The sequence below is a fragment of the Callospermophilus lateralis genome, chromosome 2 (genome assembly GCF_048772815.1).
Source record: "Callospermophilus lateralis isolate mCalLat2 chromosome 2, mCalLat2.hap1, whole genome shotgun sequence".
In the NCBI taxonomy this organism is placed as follows: Eukaryota; Metazoa; Chordata; class Mammalia; order Rodentia; family Sciuridae; genus Callospermophilus; species Callospermophilus lateralis.
The window spans coordinates 53551169-53573834 of NC_135306.1; the positions used below are offsets into that span (position 1 = coordinate 53551169).

Consider the following 22666-nt stretch of genomic DNA (forward strand, 5'->3'; position numbering starts at 1 on the left):
CATACACACACACACACACACACACACACACATATTTTTTGGTCAGAGAAAACAAATTTCAAGCCAAAAGATTATAAGAGACAAAGAAGAGCATTATATATTAATAAAGGTACCATCCAGCTAAGCACAATGGTACACCTATAATCCCAGTGACTTGGGCGGCTGTGGCAAGAGGACCACAAGCTTAAGACTAGCCTAAGCAACTAAGTAAGACTATGTCTCTGGGGAAAAAAAAAAAAAAAAAAAATTGAAGAAACAGTTCTACAATAATGGTTAGAAATTTCAATACTTCACTTAGAAGATTAATAAAGAAGTAGAAGAGGGGCTGGGGATGTGGCTCAAGCGGTAGCGTGTTCGCCTAGCGTGCGTGCGGCCAGGGTTTGATCCTCAGCACCACATACAAAGATGTTGTGTCCACCAAAAACTAAAAAATAAATACTAAAAATTCTCTCTCTCTCTCTCTTTAAAAAAAAGAAGAAGAAGAAGAAGAAGAAGAAGAAGAAGAGAACACTTTAAACAATTTGACCTAATAAGACATATACAGAATTCTTCATTCAACAATAGCAGAGAGAGATTAAAAGGAAATAATACAGAGTGAAGATAAATGAAACAGAAAATAGAAAAATGATATAGGAAAAAAAAATCAACAAAAATAAGCTGATTTCTTTGAAAAAACATCAAAACTCTTACTGACTGATTAAAAAGAAAGAAAGAAGCCTCAAACTGTTAAAATCATTACTACTGATTTCACAGAAAAAGAATTTTTTCCCCCCTTGGCAGTACTGGGGACTGAACCCAGAGTACCCTACCACTGAGTTGCCCCTCAGCCCTTTTAATATTTATTTTATGACAAGGTGTCACCAAGTTCCTTGAGATTCTCTTGCCTTAGCCTCTTGAGTGGCTGGTATTATTGATGTGCACCACCATGCCTGGCAGAAAAAGAAGGATATAAAAGAAAAGTCTGAACTCTCGGGTTTGGACTGGGGCTCAGTGGTAGAGCGCTTGCCTGGCATGTGTGAGGTACTGGGTTTGATCCTCAGCACCACATATAAATAAATAAACAAAATAAAGGCATGCTATCCATCTACAACTACAAAAGGAAAGTCCAGGAGCAGAAAACATGACTATGTGAATTCTACAAAATATTTAAGGAAGAATTAATACCAAATGTTTCTCAGGTTCTGCAGAAGAAATCTGAAAAGGACTGAACTCCTCCTAACTCATTCTATAGGCCCAGAATTACCCTGACACCACAGCCAAAGATACCACAAAAAAAGAAAACTACAGGCCGACATCCCTTATGAATATAAATGCAAAAATCCTCAACAGAATACTAGACACAATTCAGCAGTATATTTAAAGGATTATACACTACAATCAAGTGGGATTTGTTCTTAGGATGTAAGATAACATAGCAAATCAATCAATATAATACACCACACTCACAGAGTAACAAGGAAAAAAGCGTATCACCTCAACTGATGTAGAAAAAGTCTTTTACAAAACATGACATTGCCTTGTTTTTAGTTTGGTCTTTTTCTCTCAAATGCTGTTTCAGCTAGGAATCAACACAATACAAAAGGTCATACACATCATATTCAATTGTGAAAGACAAAACCTTCCCCCTAACATCAGCAACAAGACAAATGTGCACTCTTCCTACTTGTACACAACACAGTGCTGGAAGCTTTAGCCAGAGGAATGGGGAAAGCAGTGATAAAGATAGGAAGAAAGGTGACCAAACTGGAAAAGAAAAAATAGTTATATCTCTGTTTGCAGATGACAGATGACACAGTCTTGTACAAAACCCTGAAGAATACACACACACACACATACACCCAAAACCAATCAAAACACAGCTAATAAACAAATTCATCAAAGAAGCTGGATACAAAATCAACATCCCTTTGAGACAATATACCAAATAAGCCATATAGAAAAGGACAAATATTGACTCCACTTATCTGAGGTACCTAGAATAGGCAAATTCATAGAAATTTAAAGGAGAAGAGTGGTCACCTGGGGCTATGAGAGGGAAACTTGTGAGTTATTGCTTAATGGGTATAGAATTTTGTCTGGGATGATGAAAAAGTTCTGAAAACAATGGCGATGACTACATACTTTTATGAAATGTACTTAATGTTATTTTATTGAACACTTAAAAGTGGTTAAAACAATAATTTTTATGTTATGTTAAATTCTACCATAATTTAAAGAAATAAAGTGGGAGAAACAATTCCTGCCCTTCTGCACTATCAAGTGCCCAGCACAGAGTCTGGCACATGGCAAGTGCTGAGCTCAGTGTATCTAGTAGCTTCTAATTCCTCAATATTCATCTTCTTAAATTTTTCTTAGGGTTTTATACATGACATAATGAATTAAGAGTGTGGTTAAAGTAAAATCAGAAACAGAACAAAAAGGGTAGGAATAGGATGGTAAAAAGGACACAAATATAGCATTCATGAGAATAAGACCAAACCAAAAGCAGAGATAAAGGGAGCCATGTGAGTCAAGTATGTGCTTAACTGAGTTCTTTTGAGTCCTTTTCTCTAACTAGTTCTTAGTCTCAATGGAGTTTGTTTTTCAACTAAGCACATCTAATACAAAGCTACCATATAGTCATTACTAATAGCATCCAATGACTGAGTTGAGTGTTTCTTGGGAAACACCGGTAAAAAAGATGAGTCTTACCATCTCATAAGCAAATGTTTCTTGTCTGCAAACACGATCTATCGTTATGGTTTCTTCCCGATGTTCTAGGAACCTCTTTCTAACCCTGTTGTAGATACACAAAAAAATCAAAGTTTAACATTCTTTTTTGGGACTTCAAATAAATAAAAATCTTTTTAAACTTCTTACTGTAGACTAGTTTAAGACAAAGAGAAGTTGCAAAAACAGTACAAAGAGTTCTTTTATATCTCTTGCCCAGCTTCCCCTAAGTTAACATCCTATATGATTAGACAAGGATCAAGAATAGGACAATGACATTAATGTAACATTATTAACTACAGACCTTTTCCAACCTTCACACAATTTAATTCAATGCCTCTCCGTTGCCCATTCCAGATTCCTACTCAGGATCCCACAGGCATCACTTATTTTTCCTTCCTCCCCTTGAGTCTGTCCTGAGACAGGAAGGAAATATACATATGTATGCTAACTCAAGCCTGCACAAGGAACTGTATTTCTATAATATATTTAAAATCAAGAGCTGGGTGTGGTAGTATACACCTGTAATTCCAGCTATTCTGAAGGCTGAGGTAGGAGAATCACAAGTTCAAGGTCAGCCAGGGCAACTTAGCAAGTTCCCATCTCAAAATTAAAAAATAAGCCAGATGTGTGGCACATACCTATAATCCCAGTGACTAAGGAGGCTGAGGCACAAGAATCACAAGTTCAAGGCCAGCCTCAGCAACTTAACGAAACTGTCTCAGAATAAAAAACTGAAAAGAAATAGGGAGACAGTTCAGTGATAAAAGTGACCCTGGGTTCAAACCCCAGTACCAAAAAATAAATAAAAATTTAAAGGATCAAGAATGTAACTCAACAGTAGAGCATTCCAGGGCCTAATCGCCAGTTTGGGGAATAAATGAGGGAGTTCAAACTAAAACCACAGGATTCATTGTAGCCTTCTTTGTTTTTAACTTCTTTTTCCTCAAGAGAGAAACCCAGCTCTCACGATTGGCAATCTACTTATTAGTTTAATTCTAGTAAAAATAAATCCCATGAATCCAATAAGAAATACTAACTCATGAACAGTTCTTTTTGTCCTTGGTCTTACATCAGTACAGAGATTTCCTTATGTAGTAGACTTAAGTTAATTCCTTCTTTCCCCTCCTCTTCAGTGTTGGTAATTATTCATTTGGAATAGAGTTAGGTTCATTTGATAGACTTTTTTATTCTATTTTGGGGCACCCCTTGTACATCCTGGTTGGTTTTGTCTGATTACTTTTGGGGTACGTGAGATGTAAAACTACTATGGCACAAAAGAGTCAGAGGTGTCAAGCCTTCTTTGTCCTTAGTAACCTGATGCCATTTTCTTTCTTCTTTTTGCCCCTTTCCCACCTGCCTCCTACAGGCAATCAATCTCTATACTTCTGGTTTATCCTTTCCATTTCTTTTGTTCAAATACCTGTGTTTTTTAATTTTAGCTTCTTCTATATCATTCTGAGTTTAATTAGGAGGAAAAAACCGAACAGTAATTTGAACAGAGAAAGCTTAATCTAAGAATTATTAAGTTTAACCAAAGACTGGAATAAAGAGGGATTTGCAAGGAAGCAAAGGGAATTGTAGACAAAAGGAACACCCTACTCCTAGCACTGGGTAAGAAGGCCCAAGAAGTCCTTTTCTCCTCTAAGGACTAAGATCCAGAACTAGTGCAGGAGACCTGGCTATGACTCAACGAATGGAAAAAAAAAAAAAAAAAGTTGCCGCAGTGCTACATCAGTGGAACTTGCTGGAAATCCACCTTTAATGGTGCCAAAAAAAACTGTTTAAGGAAGTGGGTAGCAGGGAAAAACTGCAGTGCACTGCAGGGGCTGGGCACTGGGGAAGCTATATGCACTGTGGGACCATGCTGAGCCAGCACATCAGATCCCTCAAGTGCCCCAAGGTCTATTCATTGCCCTTTTTCACTGGAACAGCTGAACAATGCGCCAGTCCCAAAGGAAAAATATTAAGGGGTCATGGTCTATTTTTACAGAACAGGCAATAAAAATGTAAATTTACAGATGAGAACCAGTGAATTATACCCCGCACATCATTTTGCATGAAGGGTGGCATCTGCTTTGGGTTTTGCTTTCTTCACTTATTATAAATCCTCTCTGGAAATCATTCTCTGGGTTCATCCTTCATCATTTATTATAGCTGCAAAATATTCCACTGTGTGAATCTCCCAGTGTGTTTGATACTCTTTTATGTATGTGGAGATAAGTTATTTCAAATATTTCGCAACTGTAAACAATACAATAACCTTATACACATTTACTTCCTTATTGCTGGAGGGATATCTTCAGTATAGATTGCTGTAAGTGGGACTGCTGAGTCAAAAGGGAAGTGCATATAGGTTGGATCGATTTGCATTCTCATTAGCAATGTTTGAAAACACCTGTTTCCCACAGCCTTATCAAAATAATGCATATTTTAAAATTTACAGTCACTGATAGGCTAGTAAAGGCAACTCAATGCAGTTTTAATTTTCATTTCTCTAATGAGTATGGTAGATAGAAAATTTAAAAATGTTTGTTTGTCAATTTCATTTTTAAACTTGTTGTGCAGGAAATTGAACCCAGGACCTTGTACATGCCAAGCAAGTGCTCTACCACTGAGTTACATTCTCAGACCCTACTTTTATCTTTGTGTGTGTGTGTGTATGAATTATTAGTTTGTGTCTTTTTTTGCCTCGACTGTTAGCAGTTTCCACATATTAGGAATATTACCTTTTTTGGGGTGTGTTTACGGTGCTGGGGATTGAACCCAGGGCCTTGTGCATGCGAGGCAAGCACTCTCCCAACTGAGCTATAAACCCAGCCCACGAATATTAGCTTTTTATGGTGCATATTATAAATATCTTTTTCTAAGCTTGACAGCTGTTTTGGACTTCATGGATTTTTGGTTTTTTGCCATGAAAAAATTTTTAATATTAGGTCGTCAATTTTATCAATTAAAAAAAGTTCCTCAGGAGCTGGGGTTGTAGCTCAGTGGTAGAACTAACACTTGCCTAGCATGTATGAGGTACTCGGTTTGATTCTCAGCACCACATATAAATAAATAAATTAAATTAAGGTTCATCAACAATTAAAAAAATTTTTTTAAATAGATAAAATAAACATTTAAAAAAATTCCTCTGAATTTCAATCAGTTTTATTCCACTAAGGTTTGTATGTTTCGGACTCTACATATATTTTGATCTCTAATCTGTTTGGAGTATGTTCTTGGGAAGAGTGTCATACTTAACTTTCTTATGTATTTTACTAACTTGGGACTTTATTCTGCTTTGTTGAACAATTTGTCTATTCATGAGCCAATTCCCATTGCTGTAATTTAAAAAGTCTTAAGTGTATTTTATTATCTAATAAAACCACTACTCTTTATAATTTCCCTTCTACCCCAAATTTTCTTAGGTCTTCTTCTATGTTTTCCATATGAACTTTATTATCAACTTGTCTAACTCCATAAAATAATTTTTATTATTAACAATATTTTTATTGGGAGTACATTAAGTTTATAAATTTTAACTCAGAAAGAAATGACTCATTGTGTTTAGTCTTCCTATCCAAGAACAGGGAGTATCTTTCATTTATTCAAGTGTTCTGAGTCTTTCGGCAGTGTCTTAAAATTTTCCTCACATAATTTTTATATACTTCTTGTTAAATATATTTGTAAGTATTTGACTTTTTGCAATTGCAAATGACATTTTCTCTACTATTATGTCCTCTAACTGCATTTTTTCCAATATATGAAGGCGATTTTTTCTTTTTCTTTTTTATCTTTTTTTGCAATACTAGGGATTGAACCCAGGCCCTTACACACACTGAGCAAATGCTCTATCACTCAACTACATCCCCTTTATTTATTGAGAGAGGGTCTCACTAAGTTGCCCAGGCTGGCCTTCAGCTTATGATTCTCCTGCCTTAGCCTCCCAAGGAGCTGGAATATCAGAAATGAAACACTGTACCTAGCAAGGCTATTGATTTATATATATCAATTTTGTATTCTTCTCTTTCACTAATAAATTTCTTAGTTTTGTTTTAGCATTAATTTCTTTGGGATTTTCCAGGTACACTTGTATCATCTACAGATGGAGTTTTTACTTCTTTTTTTAAAAAAAATATTTATTTTTTAGAAATAATTGGACACAATACCTCAATTTTGTTTATTTATTTTTTTATGTGGTGCTGAGGATCAAACCCCAGGGCTTGTACATGCTAGACAAGCGCTCAACCACTGAGCCACAATCCCAGCCCCTAGTTTTTACTTCTTTACCTACTCTAATATCTCTAATCGATTTTTCCAGTAAACTGCAACAGCTAATACCTGCAGGAAAATGTTGCAAAGTAGTGGTAATAGTGGGCATGCTTTCCTTGTTACAGATCTTAGTTGAAATTCCCGGATTACTTCTCTATTGAATAAGACACATGGTTAACAACTAAGTTACATGTATTTCACCATGTCAGAACAGCATCCTTCCAATTTCTATTTCCTTGAATGTTTTATAAGGAATAGTGTTAAATGTTTTTAAGCCTCTCAGCATCTCTGGAAACAAGTGATTTGTCTTTAGACTTCATATTAAACCAAACTTCCATTCCTGAAATAAATCCCACTTGGAAATGGCATAGAGTCTTCTTAATATAGTGTTGAATTACCTGATATTTTGTGTTGAATAACACTGGTATCAAGTTTTCTTTCACTGTACTGTCCCCATCTAGTTTAAGCATCAGTGCCATGTCTGCTTCATAAAAATAATTAAGCTTTTCTTGAGCTGGGTGCAGTGGTACACACCTGTTATCTCAACTATTAGGGAAGCTGAGGCAAGATCACAAATTCAAGGTAGGCTTAGGCAACTTAGCAAGACCTTGCATCAAAAAATAGCCAAATAAATAGACAGGCTGGAAATATAGTTCAAAGGTAGAGTACTTGCCTAGCATGCATATAACCCTGGGTTTAACCCTTATACCATCAAAAAGATAAAAGTGTCTTTCTTCAAGGCTTTGGAGCATTGGGACTGGTCTCTGATATACTTTTGTTCAACTCTTATTTTTAGCCTCTTTGAGTCAGGATTTTTCCCTATCCCCTCAGAATTATTTAAAACCCATCTAATGCCTACACATTAATCTCTTTTCTTTCTTTTAGTTGCAATATTATATTTCAACACACAAACACTGTACATTGGTCTTTCACACTTATCCTCACCTTATTAGTCATTTTGCTGAAAATTTTTCAATCATCAATTGGTTGGATGAGGCTTATCCTCCTGTCTTTCCTCAGAAATGCTGCAGGAATTATTCATGTTCTTGCATGTTGAAAACTTTTTCTGTATCTTCAATACTTTATATACCTCAACTGAATATAAAGTCCTTAGTTCAATGGCTGGGGGCGTAGTTCAGTGGCAGAGTACTCAGCTAGCATATGCAAGGCCCTGAGATTCAATCCCTAGCATCACAAACCAAACAAAAATAAATAAAATTCTGAAAATAAATAAATTCCTAAAAAATATTGCTACATTGTCTTCTTGCTTTTTATGTTAGCTCCGAAACATCTTCTGCTTTTTGTAAGTTTGCCTTTGTAGGTTATCTTCTGCTTTGCCTAGAAGACTTGCTGATTTTATATTTATCTTTGACAAATATGGCAGTTTTACTAAGCTATATTTCCAAGTTGATAATTCTGGGTTAATTTTCCCACATACGCAGTGAGCCTTTCACTTTGTAAATTTTAGCTTTTGTTTCCCTTATGGAAATTTTTCTTAGATTCTATTTTTAAACATTAATTCTGTTCCACTGCTTTATTTTCCTTTTCCAGGGACTCTGATAATACATCATCTTTACTTGTCCTCCATTCTCAACACTTTCTCTCATTATACTTTATATAATTTTCAATTCTCTTGGTTGTTTTCAAGCCTTCCTTCATAGACTCTCATTAAATTTTCATCTGAGTATCTCTCTAGGGTATCTCCTTATTTATTCATTTATAATTCTATCTTTTTCTTTTATTTCTTTCTTACACATGCCACAGTCCCTTTTCCATTTCTCCTTTTCACCATCATTTTCACTTAGTTTATTTTTTCTTCCATTTAGTTTTTAAATTTCTAATTCAAGGTGTTTCTATACTCTCAAATGCTTGAGTATATTCAATTGTGTTGAGTATAGACCTAAGCTTGCTTCTGTTTCCTGGTTATTTTTTGGGAAAAGGAAATAGTTTCTCAAGCTGATCTGAATAAACAGTTGTTTCCTGATTTTCAGCAGTAAATTCTCTTTGGATTTTATTTCCTCTTGTTTGTTTTAGTGCTACTTTGGAGTTGTGGTGGTAGTTTACAAGATTCCTAATTTAACAGTATTCTTTTCTGTCAAAGTTCAGATATATAAGAATTTAGTTTTTAAAAATTGTTCATGATTGTTTTGGTTATAGGATAAGAATTGTAAAGCCTCTAATTTTGTGGTTCTCTTTTCCTTGCAGGACTCTAAAATGTCTCCTTTTCATCTTTTACTGGTCCAGTATATATTCTAGTATATACTGGATCAGTAAACGGTGCTTTTTTTGGCTACAGAAGTGAGGGGGATGGGCAAAATAATATAATAGAAATTATTATTGTTTAAAAGTAAGGGAGTTTGCTGGGTGCAGTGATGCATGCCTTTAATTCCAGCAGCTCAGAAGTCTTGAGGCAGTAGGATCACAAGTTCAAGGCCAGCCTCAGCAACTTAAGTGAGATGCCATCTCAAAACACAAAATAAAAAACAGGCCGGGGGTTACAGTTCAGGGGTAAAGCCCCTCTGGGTTCAATCTCCAGTACCAAAAAAAAGTAAGGGTGCTGAAACTTTTGGGAAACAGCTAAATTGTAATAGCACGATGTACAGTAGTAATAATTCTCATTCTTTGACTCCTAAGAATTAAGATCTTCTGTTTTAAGTGGTCAAAAAATTTCAAAAGTATTGGAGATAGTTATTTAACTTGTTATGGATTAAGGAGGGTAGCATGTATCAAAGAATCAAATCTTTAGTATACATTTTTTTTCCCTTACATGCATAAATTGAGTCAAGTAGTTCTTTCACCAGATGCAAGGAAGAAAAGGCACCAGAAATTTACTTACTTTAAAATTTTGTTTTTACATTAAGTTTTTAGTAGGGTGGGGAGGGAAGATTTACAGAAGGAGGAATAGACAAAAATTTAGGCTTTTGCAACAAGTCTAATGTTTTATAGGACTATTAAGATTAACATTAGCCGGGCTTGATGGCTCATGCCTGTAATCCCAGCAGCTCAGGAGGCTGAGATAGGAGGATCTCAAGTTCAAAGCCAGCCTTAGCAAAAGAAAGGCACTAAACAACTCATTGTCTAAATAAAAAATACAAAATAGGGCTGGGAATGTGGTTCAGTGGTCGAGTGTTCCTGAATTCAAACCCCAGAACCAAATTTTAAAAAAATAATAATATTAGCTAAGTTTAAAACACAACAATTTTGCAGTGTGTCAAAACAATCCCAGCTAAGTACTCCACCGACAACGTTTACATTAGATGATATATATAATTTGACCCACATATCCTAAGATTGCAGGGACTGGAAGACAATGAAGGAGACCCATGTGTCCTAGCAGTAGAAAGCAGTCAGAGGAATCAATGCATTAAGTAGTCTTAACACCGCTATTTAACATGGCTTAATAAAATACTTTTAAGTCAATTAATGTGTTAATAATAGTAAAAGCATAATACTGCTTTGCTTATGATTATCGCCAACCATTTTTCTTCAGTCTATCTCTAAAAATCATTTTCACAGTCATATGAAAGTTTCATTTATTCCACTGATTCTACAAATTATTGACTCCCTTTTATGTGCCACAGATCTAGGACCTGGGGCAAGAGCAATAAGTTTGACAGATACAGTTTATGGAATAAACTGAACCCAGGGCCTCAAGAAGGTTAAGCAAACACTATTCCACTGATCTATATCCCTGGACCTGCTTATGGAACTTTTAGGTATAGCTAAGACAAAAAATTTTAAAAGTATAGATGAGTACTGCAATAGAGAGGCATGGGATGCTACACAAACATACAAGCAATCTAAGTATTTATTTAGCTAAGGCTTGAAGGATGAGTTGAAGTCAGCAAGATCAGGAGGGTAAGGAAGAGTAATTGTTTTATGCAAATTCCTGGAGGGAGAGAGCACATTCCAAGGAATAGAAACACAGCACAGTATAGCTGGAACACCACAGAGATAAAGATGAAAAGATCAGCAAAATCCATCCCACAGAGGCCTTTGTGAGCCACTTAAGGATTCAGAACTTTAGCCTAAGGGCATCAGAAGTTTTTAAATAACATAATCAGATGTACATTTTAGACAAATCCAACAATAGTACAGAACAACTGTAGCAAGGCAATACAGCAGACTTAGGACAATACATGGATGAAGGAATCTGCATTCTCATGTCAATCCCCAAGACTTTAGACATGTTAGAATTCAAGGCAATATAGACACACCGATTTCCTAAGGGAGGAAAGGGTTGTGGTGCTCTGCAAAGGAATCATATGGCTTTAGAAATGCAGTAGGTTTCAGATGAGAAAGAGGTCATGTGCATCTTGAGCCATGTGAAAGAGTAAGTGGTTGAAAATAAATCTGGCTGGACATGGTGGCTCATGTCTGCAATTCTAGTGGCTTGGGAGGATGAGGAAGGAGGATTACAAGTCAAAGCTAGCTTTAGCAACTTACTGATGACACTGTCTCAAAATAAAAAATTTTAAAAAAATCTGGGAAGATGGATTTGGGCTATCTGTGAAAACCTTCAATGTCTAGATAAAAAAGTTTAAAATTTTTCACACAAAAGTTGTAGAGTCACTGGCAATTCCTAAACAAACAGCATACTCAAGTGAATTGTGAATAAATCAGAAGGGAAAATGATGGGACTTAGGATGACAGAAGCCTTTCATAGTACTCCAAACATTACTAATGCAAACACTAGTATTGGGTTTCAAGGAAACAGATTTGACAAAAGAAACCAAGGCAGAGTTGAAATGACTGCCTAAATATTTGAGGAGACAGCAGAATGAGGTAGGATAAAGGATGACAAAACACAGCTGAGGCGGTATAAGATCAGTGGACCATAAACTAGCAGTTACAAATTTCACTATTATACACAATTTCTCTATAGCATTATCATAAAGCAAGGCTTCTCAAGATGTGGCTGGCAGAATGGAAGTGATCTGAGACCTATTTGTATTCAATCTGAACAGAAAAGAAAAGCAAGCATTTAGAAACTTTCATTACAAGCAGAGAGTAACTTTATGTCTGTTGAATTTCATTAACAATAAACATTTAAACTTACATTTGTTTTTTTGTCTTGGGGGGCTGGGATGTAGCTCAGTGGTAGAGTACTTGCCTAGCATGCATAAGGCCTTGGGTTTGATCCCCAGTACCATTAAAACAAAAATATTCATTTTAATTGTATTTCACAAAAATATGGATCTGTCAAAGATTAAAAATTAAAAAAAACAAAAACTCGTTCTCTACCACAGATATTGAGACCCACTTTCAGAGTATTTAGCCTGCACCTCAAATCTAAGCAGATTAACTACCTTTGTAAATACACAAAGTAAACACAAATCTGAAAGTGTGCTGGATATGAGGGGCTATACATTTATTGTTAATTTTCTTAGGGGGAATATGACCCTAATGATGTACAAGAATGATACTTATAGGAGCTATATGCTCATGTACTTAGGGGCAAATTATCATAATGTTTGCAACTTATTGAATGGTATAGCAAGAGAAAAAGACATATGGCTGCACCTCATTATTCACACAGCTAAAGCAAATATGGCCAAATGGTAACAATATTTGAATTTATTAAGTGGATATATGGATAATATTACTTAGTAACTTTTTAAAATTATTAATTAACTTTTCAAAATACAATGTTCAAAAAATGTTTAAATTAGGCTGGGGTTGTGGCTCAGCAGTGGAGCACTCACCTAGCACTGTGCAAATCCCTGGATTGACCCTCAGCACCACTAAAAAATAAATAAGAAAAATAAACATATTGTGTCCAACTACAACTAAAAAGCAATTGTTTTAAAAAAAATGTTTAAATGAATAGTACATGGACTGGTGGTGTAACTTTGTGATAGTTTGTGTGCCTAGCAGGCCCCAGGGTTCAATTCTCGACAATTAACAATAAACAATATATGACAAGAACAAAGTCATCCATACCCCAAAGTCACCAGGTCAGTATTCTCTGGAATAACTTCTGGATCCTCACCTTCTTCAAGGCATTTCAGTTTATCAAGGCTAAAACAAAAAGAAGGAAATGAAAACTTTAAAAAGTCACCAAAAAATCTTGTCAATAGTAATAGCATGGGGGCTAGGGATATAGCTCAGTTGATAGAATGCTTGCCTTGAATGCACAAGGCCCTAGGTTCAATCCCCAGTACCAAAAAAAAAAAAAAAAGAAAGAAAGAAAGAAAGAGCACACCCCTAAATACATCACTGAATAATTAAGAAGTCAGGAAAAATCCAGCAGGCAGCTAAAAGGAAGCTGGAAATCAAGGTAATAATTTCTATGCAGATATTTTATAAGGAAAAGGACATAGACCAATTGAAGGCAATCAGTTCTGTGAAGAAAGAGCTCATTACAAGTTATTTTTTATATTTTCACCTCACATAAAGAACTTTTTGGTAATTTTTCACTAATAGCATACTCAGGAGGTTCCCCAACAGTCCACAGTAAGGGTTTTAATAATCCTCTGATTAAGTCCCCTCCAGGCTCACCACTACTTCAGATTCTTCCACTGTCAAAGTGTCTGGCAGACACCGTTCGCTGTTACCCGGGCTGCTTTTCTTTATTAACGAGACCTTTAAAATTGGCGAATAGAAAAATTAGTCGTTTATGTTGTTATCTTGTTGTTCCTTTACTCTTAACTCGCAGAAACTGTATGCATTTGGATCCTGGGATTTCTCCCAGGGTTCCAAGAAGGTTCTGGAGGTTGAAAGCTTTTGCAAGGAGGTCCTTTAATCGAGGGTCTAAAGAACAGGCCCTCAGCAGGCCCGAGTCCCAGGGGACCGTGAGGGCAAAGCTGCACCCCTCCTGGCCAAGATGACAAGTCCCCGACCCACACTCACCCGCAAACCATCCTTAGCTCGGCCGCTGCCTCCAGACTGCAGCCCAGATCCCGGGCCACTGCGGAATCCTCCAGGTCAGAATCAGCAGACCCTCGGCTCCCGGGCAGCGAGGATGCCGGAGGCTCCCTCAGCGACAAGTCTCCGGCCCCGCGCAGACGGCTCCGCCATAGCTCCCCAAAGGCACCCACGTGGAAAGCGCGCGTGTTTAGCTCGGGAAGCTCGTACTCTGGGAAGTTGCAGCCTCCAGGGCTGGGGACCGGGTCCTGCCGGCCACCCATCCCACTGCACGTTGGGACGGCTGAACAGTCTTCAGCCATGTTCGCCGCACTCACTTCCCTGCAGAAGCCTAGCGAGCAGGACCTCGCGGAGCGTGACGGGACTTGTAGTTGCGAGCGGCGCCCGGCCCGCGAGCGGCGGCGCGGTGCGGGCGCAGCTGTAGGCACTACATTTCCCGGCGGGCTCGGCGGCCGCCCTGGGCGCGGCCTCGCCAGGCTCGGTGGGCAGGGCCCAGTGCATTGTTCTCCGCTCGGGCGGTGCTGGGCACCAGAACGATTCTCGTCGGCCTGGCGGGTCTAGTTGGTTCCCCACCCCGATGGTTACGTAGCCGCTCGCTCGAGTCAGGTCATAGCTTCCTTCTGGCCCCGCCGGGTGGGTGCGGAACTTTTCTTCGACTCCAGTGTTCGCAGATTATGTTGCTGCCTTAATAGCCCTAGAGCCTGAGTGACACTGGGAACCAGCCCTCCAGATCCTGCTCCTTCAGAACCTCCCCAAAGGCCCCATGTTCGTGCGTGTATTTATGCATTGCTGCATATATGCACAGTAGTGCCAATGGAGTGTGGCCACCACTCCCAACTCAATGACTCCAGCAGGAGCCAACCACTAATCTGTCTTTAAAATTAATCTATTCTGGACACTTAATATAAATAGAATCATATAATAGATAGTCTTTTTGTGACTGTTTTCTTTCACTTATCAAAATACTTTCAAGGTTTATCCATGTTGTAGTATGTACATTGTTGTAGGAGATATCTGTTTTTGTCTGTCTAGCACCATTTCTCAGTCCTGACTTTCCTTGCTCCTGGGGCTGCCAAGCATATAACCCTTCCTACTCTGGCCACAGTGATTGGTCAAAGGATGAGCAAGTGACTTAACTAAAGCCAATCATAATATTCTGGGATTTTAACCTGTCAACTAAGCTCTCCCTCACCTGTTAGAACCTAAAATTGTATCCTAGACAGAACCTGTATCTTCTCGTAGAAGAGTTACAAGGAAAAGAGGCAAGAATTATATAAGCAAAGACAGAAAGTGGAGAAAGAAGCCAAGTGACTTGGAGCTATTGCCGCTGAGACCATCTCCTCCACTATACTTTCCCATTAAGTTCTGAAGGCAAAATTTTACCTCTCCTGTCAGCTGGACTTGGGAATTAAATCGTCATTAGAAGGTCTGGGAATATAACTCAGTTGGTAGAGTTCTTGCCTTGCATGCACAAGGCCCTGGGTTCGATCCCCAGCACCACCACCAAAAAAAAAAAAAAAAAAAAAAAAAAAAAAATAACATTAGAAATATTAACAGGACAAAAACACAGGTATTGTTTAATACAAGCTTTATGTGACAAAGGAGCCTTCATTATGATAATGAAAACCCAAAGAGAGAGTTAAATACTTATGCAGTGAGATAGACTGAAGAGTAGTAAACTGTGACAAGGGAAAAGGGGCTCAGGCTAGGAGAGTTAGTTGGGTAGAGAATGACTAGGAAGATACGGGTGAGTTTAACAAGTTTGGGTTGTACAGATTTCCTTCAGCTCAATTCTCCATATTTGATTTTAAGAATGAAAATTTCTTTCTGGTATAAGAGGACATCTTTGGGTTTTTTCCTGGTGGAGGAGGGCATCTTTCACATGGAAATTTTTTTTTGTAGTTATAAATAGTAGTTGGGTTCATCCTGACAAAATCATACATACATTTCACATGGAAATTTCATTTTATGCTTTTAAGAAACAAGATAAGTCACAATATTCTTGCACCTACTGATTTTCAAGTACCTTTAACTTAAAATAGTCAATATGCTAGAGAGTCACCTTTGGGAGTGGCATGTTCTTCACTGCTTCATTAGTTAGTGACTTTTCTTTCTTTCTTTTTTTTTTTTTCTGGACAGAGATGTTTTATTTGTCAATTTTCTAATATATGTAGGGGTGAGGAAAGCGACAGTTGCAGCCACCTATGTTGTTTTTGCCAATAATCTTTCAAAGTGGGTACACAAGAAATAAACTTCCTAAATTCTTCCATATCAAAAAATATCTTTGTTTTACCCTGGAAATCAAATGCCAGTTTGGCTGGATACAGGATTCTAGGGCGTAAGTCTTTCTCCTGAAGCACTTTTATGATGTTGCTCCGTTGACTTCTTGCATCCAGGGTGCCCAGTGATAAGTCGACTGTTACTTGGATTCTTGTGCCTCTGTAGGTGATTTCTTTTTTCTCTCTAGAAGCCTTTAGGATTTTCTCTATCACTACAATTCAAAAACTTCACCAAGATGTGCCTAGGAGTGTGTCTGTTTTTGTCAATCACGCTGGGGATCTGGTGAGCACTCACTATCCCAAGACTATAATTGCGAAGCTCTGGAAAATTTTCTTCAATTATTTCCTGCAATATGTCCTCTGCTTTATTCTCTTCACTGCTTTTTCTGGGATTCCTATCAAACAGATGTTGGCACTTCTGAATCTATCCTCCCTCTCCCTTAGAGTTTCTTTTTTAATTATCTGCTTGGCCATCTGTATGGTATCCTTAGACAATTCTTCCATCTCATCATCTAGATTACCAAATCTTTCTTCAAGGATGTCTATTCTACTTCTCAGATCATCTATTGAATTGTTAGTTTCCAAGATATATGGAAGGCATTTTTTTTTTAATTTTTCCAATCTCTTCTTCCATCTCTCTGAAGATTCTGATCACAGTTGTTCTATAGTTTCTTTGTTTCCTGGATTAGGTCTGCGACTTTGGATGTGTGTGTTTGAACAGTCTTCCATGTTAAAAACCCTACTTCCTTTCTCCTCAGTCAGAATTTCATTCCCAATTGAAAGTAATAATCTTTTCATAATCTCCCTCCATTACCCTTACAGTTGTCTCAGGAACATGGCGTTTCTCACATAATATTGGGAAATATCCGCCCCCCTCCTCATCCTCCCATCACTCACACTCCCACCACTCTTCTTCCCCAGAGGTATCAAATTTCATCTGCAAAGCCTCTTGTCCCTCCTCTTCTATGGCACAGGTCCCTTCTTTCTCTTCTGCCCTCTCGTAAAAGATGTCGTCCTCCTGGGTCTTTGAGTCTTCTCCTGTCACCTCAAAGGTAGGGATTCCTTTATCCTTCCACTCTGAAAACTCTTCCTCCAGAGTCTCTAAGCGCTTCACTTCTGGCCTAGTGAATTTCACCTCTTTGATGAATAAGGAATGCAAGCCATCACTTGCTGTTCCTCCAGCTTCCTGTTTTGAATCTACAAGAGCGTTACCATGAAAGTCAAAAGACAAGTTTTGTAAATTGTATGGCTCTTACAGAATTAAAATTTTCACTTCACTCTCTAAATTTAATATGACTACCACTTTGACAATGAGCAAGTACTGGGAGAACTGCTTCAACATTTCTTCCTTTTTTGTGGTGCTGAGAATCAAACCCAGGGCCTTGTAGTAATGACATGTTTGTGAAGGCCTTATCCCCAAGCAAGGCAAGATTGTCTATGATTATTCCAACATTCATACCTTCTTTAGTAGTACTGGCAACAAATTTTCATGATGTCTATGCCTACCTTGATCCTTCTATATCCCTATCCCTGATGCTTTGTACATAACAGATTTTAAATGACTACTTACTTTCGTCACTTGTCTGTTTATTGCAATAAGACCTTGTAACCAAGCACAGTAGCACATGCCTATAATCCTAGTTGCTTGGGAGACTGAGGCAAGAGGATGTGAGTTCAATGCCAGCCTCAGCAAAAGCTGAGGCCTAAGCAACTCATCGAGACCCTACTTACACTTTACACATAACTTTATACATTAATATGCTTACCCCTTTTATGGGGATCCCATATCCTCTTCCTAGATTTGGTTTTTCCTTCTGTCAGAGTACACAGTTCAGTAATTCTCCTATGACAGGTTTTTGGCTGGTAAATTGTCGTAAACTTTGCAGGTCTGAAAATGTCTTCATTTCACCATCATATTTAAATGCTAATTTGAACTCACACAGAAACTCAGGTTCAAAGCCATTTTCTCTCAAAATGTTGAAGATGTCGCCCCACTGCTTACTGACTTCCAAGGTGGCTGATGCCAGAGGGTCTGCAGCCAGGGTGAGCACGGCCCCTTCATCCATCAGAGTTTCTTCTTCTCTTGATGCTTTGACGGTCTTCTCTTTGTTACTGAGGATCTGGAGGTTTTCTTCTTCCATTGTTTTTACTGCTCCACCCTCCCTATGCTTTGGCTTCTCTTTGTTGGGCAGTTGTATGTGGTGACTGCTATTTCTACATGTGTTGTCGTTCATATGTGAGGCTTTTGCCATCCCTCCAATGGCTTGGAAACTTTGGGGCTCATTCTGGGATAATTCCTTACCTTGATTGCTAGTGGACATCTTGGCTTTGTCCCATTTACAATTCGGCTTGTCTATTTCCTCCTTTATAAAAATTAAGTTTTCAGTACACTCAGCAAATTTAGAATTTTTTTCTTCTTGTTCCCCAAACTCTGTTTTTTGTGAAGCTAAATCTTTTGCTTCCTGCCACTCTTCCCTGCTACCATAGTGTTCTGTATCTCTTGTTTCAGATATCTTACTTTTTACTAGCATTTCCTTTAGGTCTTTTCTCAGGGTTTCCCTCATCTCAAAAAACATCATGTCCTGCATTTACAACAAGACCTTAAATTTCTCCACAATAGTTGTTGATATATAATCTTTGTACTTGAAATCTAACATCCGAGGTATCTCCTCATCAGTTCCTCTTAGCTGATTTCTTTGACCCAGGTGGTTTGTTTCTGTTCCTTGCAAGCCTAGACATTTTTGACTGTACAGGCGACATTGTGTCTATATTGTCCAGATCGTATTGTTTTCCCTTGTGAAGAGTAATTTTAGTTCTTGCACAATGGCTAGGCTCCAGGAATCTAGGATCCTCAAAAAACTCTCATCCACTTGCATGCCTCTGCCAGGAACAGACCAGTTTCACAGAGCACGATGTAGTCTACTGTGCAGCAGTCTCTACCTGGGAGGAGATCACTACCACAGTGCTGAGCAGTGAACAAAGGTTTTCTTTTTTATTAAGCTAGTTTGTGTTGGATTCTCTTGCAACCTTTAAGACTAAGGGTGTTCATAGAGCCTGTAACACTTAGTCCAAAACTCTCGACAGGGGGAGCTCTAACTCCAGAGAATGAGATCTTACTTCAAATGGAAGAACTTGGTCTAACATCTCTTGGAGATCATTAGTAACATTGGTTTCAGGAGTAGAGAGAATCCTGTGCAGCAGTTGATGAGAGCAGGATCACAATGAGCATAGCAGAGGAAGGTGGTTCATTGTCACTGTGTGGTGTTGAATTGGGGAGTAGCGGCTTGAGATGTGTGAATGGCAGGAATTCGTGGGGAAAGAAAGATTAGTGGTAAGCACCAATAGCAGTCAGGACAAGATGGCGGTCAGTTAAGTTTTATTAGCAGCTGCCCCTTCTTGGGAAAGGGTCATGGTAAAGACATCTTCTGGTCCCTGGCATATTTGGTAGATGGGGGTGTTTCTAGGCCTTGCACTGGGACTAGGCAATAGCAGAAAGGAAGTGGAAAGGTTCCAGGGTTCCAGATGAACAGACTTAGTATTGGGGAATAAGAATAGGGACCCATGAGCTATCAGTTGCTGTCAGTTGACTATAATGCTAAGTGAAATAAGCCAGTCTCAAAAAGTCAGAAGTCGAATATGCAGAAACTAATCCAAAATAAGGGGAGGGGGAAAAAAAAAAAACAGAAGAAAGATCAGTGGAATAGATGAAGGGGAATGAAGGGAAGGTAGGAGGGATGGAATAAAGAAAGATAATGGAATGAATCTGATCTGACTTTCCTGTGTACATGTATGAATATACCACAGTGAATCTCACATTGTGTATATCTACAAGACACTAATTAAAAAATAATAATAAAAAAAAGCTATCAGGAAATATATCAGTAGAGAAGAGGAAAAGGAAATGGGCCAAGGACCTGAACAGACATTTCTCATAAGAGGATATACAATCAATCAACAAATACATGAAAAAATGCTCATCATCTCTGGCAATCAGAGAAATGCAAATTAGAACTACTCTAAGATACCATCTCACTCCAGTAAGAGTGGCAGCCATTATGAAGTCAAGCAACAACAAGTGCTGGTGAGGATGGAGGGGGGGCGGTGGGAAGGTACACTCATACATTGCTGGTGGGACTGCAAATTGGTGCAGCCAATATGGAAAGCAGTATGGTGATTCCTTGGAAAGCTGGGAATGGATACACCATTTGACCCAGCTATTCCCCTTCTCAGACTATTCCCCAAAGACCTAAAAACAGCATACTAGAGGGACACAGCCACATCAATGTTTATAGCAGCACAATTCACAATAGCTAAACTGTGGAGCCAATCTAGATGTCCTTTAGTAGATGAATGGATAAAAAAAAATATGGCTTTTATACACAATGGAATATTAATCAGCAATAAAAAAGAATAAGATTATGGCATTTTCAGGGAAATGGATGGCATTAGAGAAGATAATGCTAAGTGAAGTTAGCCAATCCCCAAACAACAAATGCCAAATGTCTTCTCTGATATAAGGGGGTGACTCAAAATGGGGTTGGGAGGGAGAGCAAGGGATGAAGATTACCTCTAGATAGGGAATTGGGGTGGGAGGGTTAGGGAGGAAGAAGGGGAATAGCATGGATGGTTGAAGGAGACCCTCATCATTATACAAAATACATGTGTGAAAATGTGGAAAAAAAAAGAAAAGAGGAAAAGGAACAGGGGAGGAAGGAAGGGAGGGAAAGGGGAAGTCCTGGGACTGAATTAGAACTAATTATATTCCATGCTTTTATAATTATGTCAAAATGAATCCTAATGTTATATATAATGAAAAAGAACCAATTTAAAAAAAAAAGAGGCACTGTCCAGTGAATAAACAGTGTTACATTCATCTAGAAAGAATATATTTCTATTCCTATACATAAAATTACTTTGTCAAAGGTTTTTTACAATTTTAAAGCTTTTGAAACTTACTACCATGTTTAGTGCCAATATTTGCACTAATTTATTGCCAAGAATATATGTAGATTATGATACTGAATTTAGAAATGTATTGTTGAGATATAATTAGTATACAATAAATCCACAGACCTTACCAAAAAAAAAAAAAAAAAGGTCGCCTCTGAGCACTAGTTTCCTCTTTTTTTTTTTTTTTAATTAATTTTTATTGTAGGTTGTTCAAAACATTACATAGTTCTTGATATATCATATTTCACACTTTGGTTCAAGTGGGATATGCGCTCCCATTTTTACCCCATATACAGATTGCAGAATCACATCAGTTGCACAACCATTGATTTACATATTGCCATTCTGGTGTCTGTTGTATTCTGCTGCCTTTCCTATCCTCTACTACCCCCCTCCCCCCTCCCCTCCCCTCTTCTCTCTCTACCCCCTCTACTGTAATTCATTTCTCCCCCTTATATTTTTCCTCCTTTCCCCTCACTTCCTCTTGTATGTAATTTTGTATACCCCTGAGGGTCTCCTTCCATTTACATGCAATTTCCCTTCTCTCTCCCTTTCCCTCCCACCTCTCATCCCTGTTTAATGTTAATCTTCTTCTCATGCTCTTTGTCCCTACTCTGTTCTTAGCTACTCTCCTTATATCAAAGAAGACATTTGGCATTTGTTTTTAAGGGATTGGCTAGCTTCACTTAGCATAATCTGCTCTAATGCCATCCATTTCCCTCCAAATTCTATGATTTTGTCATTTCTTAGTGCAGAGTAATACTCCATTGTGTATAAATGCCACATTTTTTTTATCCATTCGTCCATTGAAGGGCATCTAGGTTGGTTCCACAGTCTTGCTATTGTGAATTGTGCTGCTATGAACATGGATGTAGCAGTGTCCCTATAGTGTGCTCTTTTTAGGTCTTTAGGGAATAGACCGAGTAGGGAAATAGCTGGATCAAATGGTGGTTCCATTCCGAGCTTTCCAAGAAATCTCCATACTGCTTTCCAAATTGGCCGCACCAATTTGCAGTCCCACCAGCAATGCACAAGAGTACCCTTTTCCCCACATCCTCGCCAGCACTTGTTGCTGTTTGACTTCCTAATGGCTGCCAATCTTACTGGAGTGAGATGGTATCTTAGGGTGGTTTTGATTTGCATTTCTCTGACTGCTAGAGATGGTGAGCATTTTTTCATATACTTGTTGATTGATTGTATGTCCTCCTCTGAGAAATTTCTGTTCAGGTCCTTGGCCCATTTGTTGATTGGGTTATTCGTTATCTCATTGTCTAATTTTTTTAGTTCTTTGTATATTCTGGATATTAGGGCTCTGTCTGAAGTGTGAGGAGTAAAGATTTGTTCCCAGGACGTAGGCTCCCTATTTACCTCTCTTTTTGTTTCTTTTGCTGAGAAAAAACTTTTTAGTTTGAGTAAGTCCCATTTGTTGATTCTAGTTATTACCTCTTGTGCTATGGGTGTCCTATTGAGGAATTTGGAGCCCGACCCCACAGTATGTAGATCATAGCCAACTTTTTCTTCTATCAGATGCCATGTCTCTGATTTGATATCAAGTTCCTTGATCCACTTTGAGTTAACTTTTGTGCATGGCGAGAGAAAGGGAT

General features: G+C 38.2%; 1 protein-coding gene across 1 annotated transcript in view; it reads right to left on the reverse strand.

The window, feature by feature from the left end:
* The window catches only part of Snapc3 (small nuclear RNA activating complex polypeptide 3), a 32692-nt gene extending 18543 nt beyond the window's left edge, over nt 1-14149 (reverse strand). Inside the window, exons 1-3 of the mRNA XM_076845960.2 lie at nt 13819-14149; nt 12910-12987; nt 2692-2776 (exon numbers count right to left, since the gene is read on the reverse strand). Of these exons, the coding sequence (XP_076702075.2) occupies nt 2692-2776; nt 12910-12987; nt 13819-14135 (480 nt within the window). The 5' untranslated portion in view covers nt 14136-14149. The remainder of the gene's footprint in view (nt 1-2691; nt 2777-12909; nt 12988-13818) is intronic.
* Nucleotides 14150-22666: the final 8517 nt, after the last annotated feature.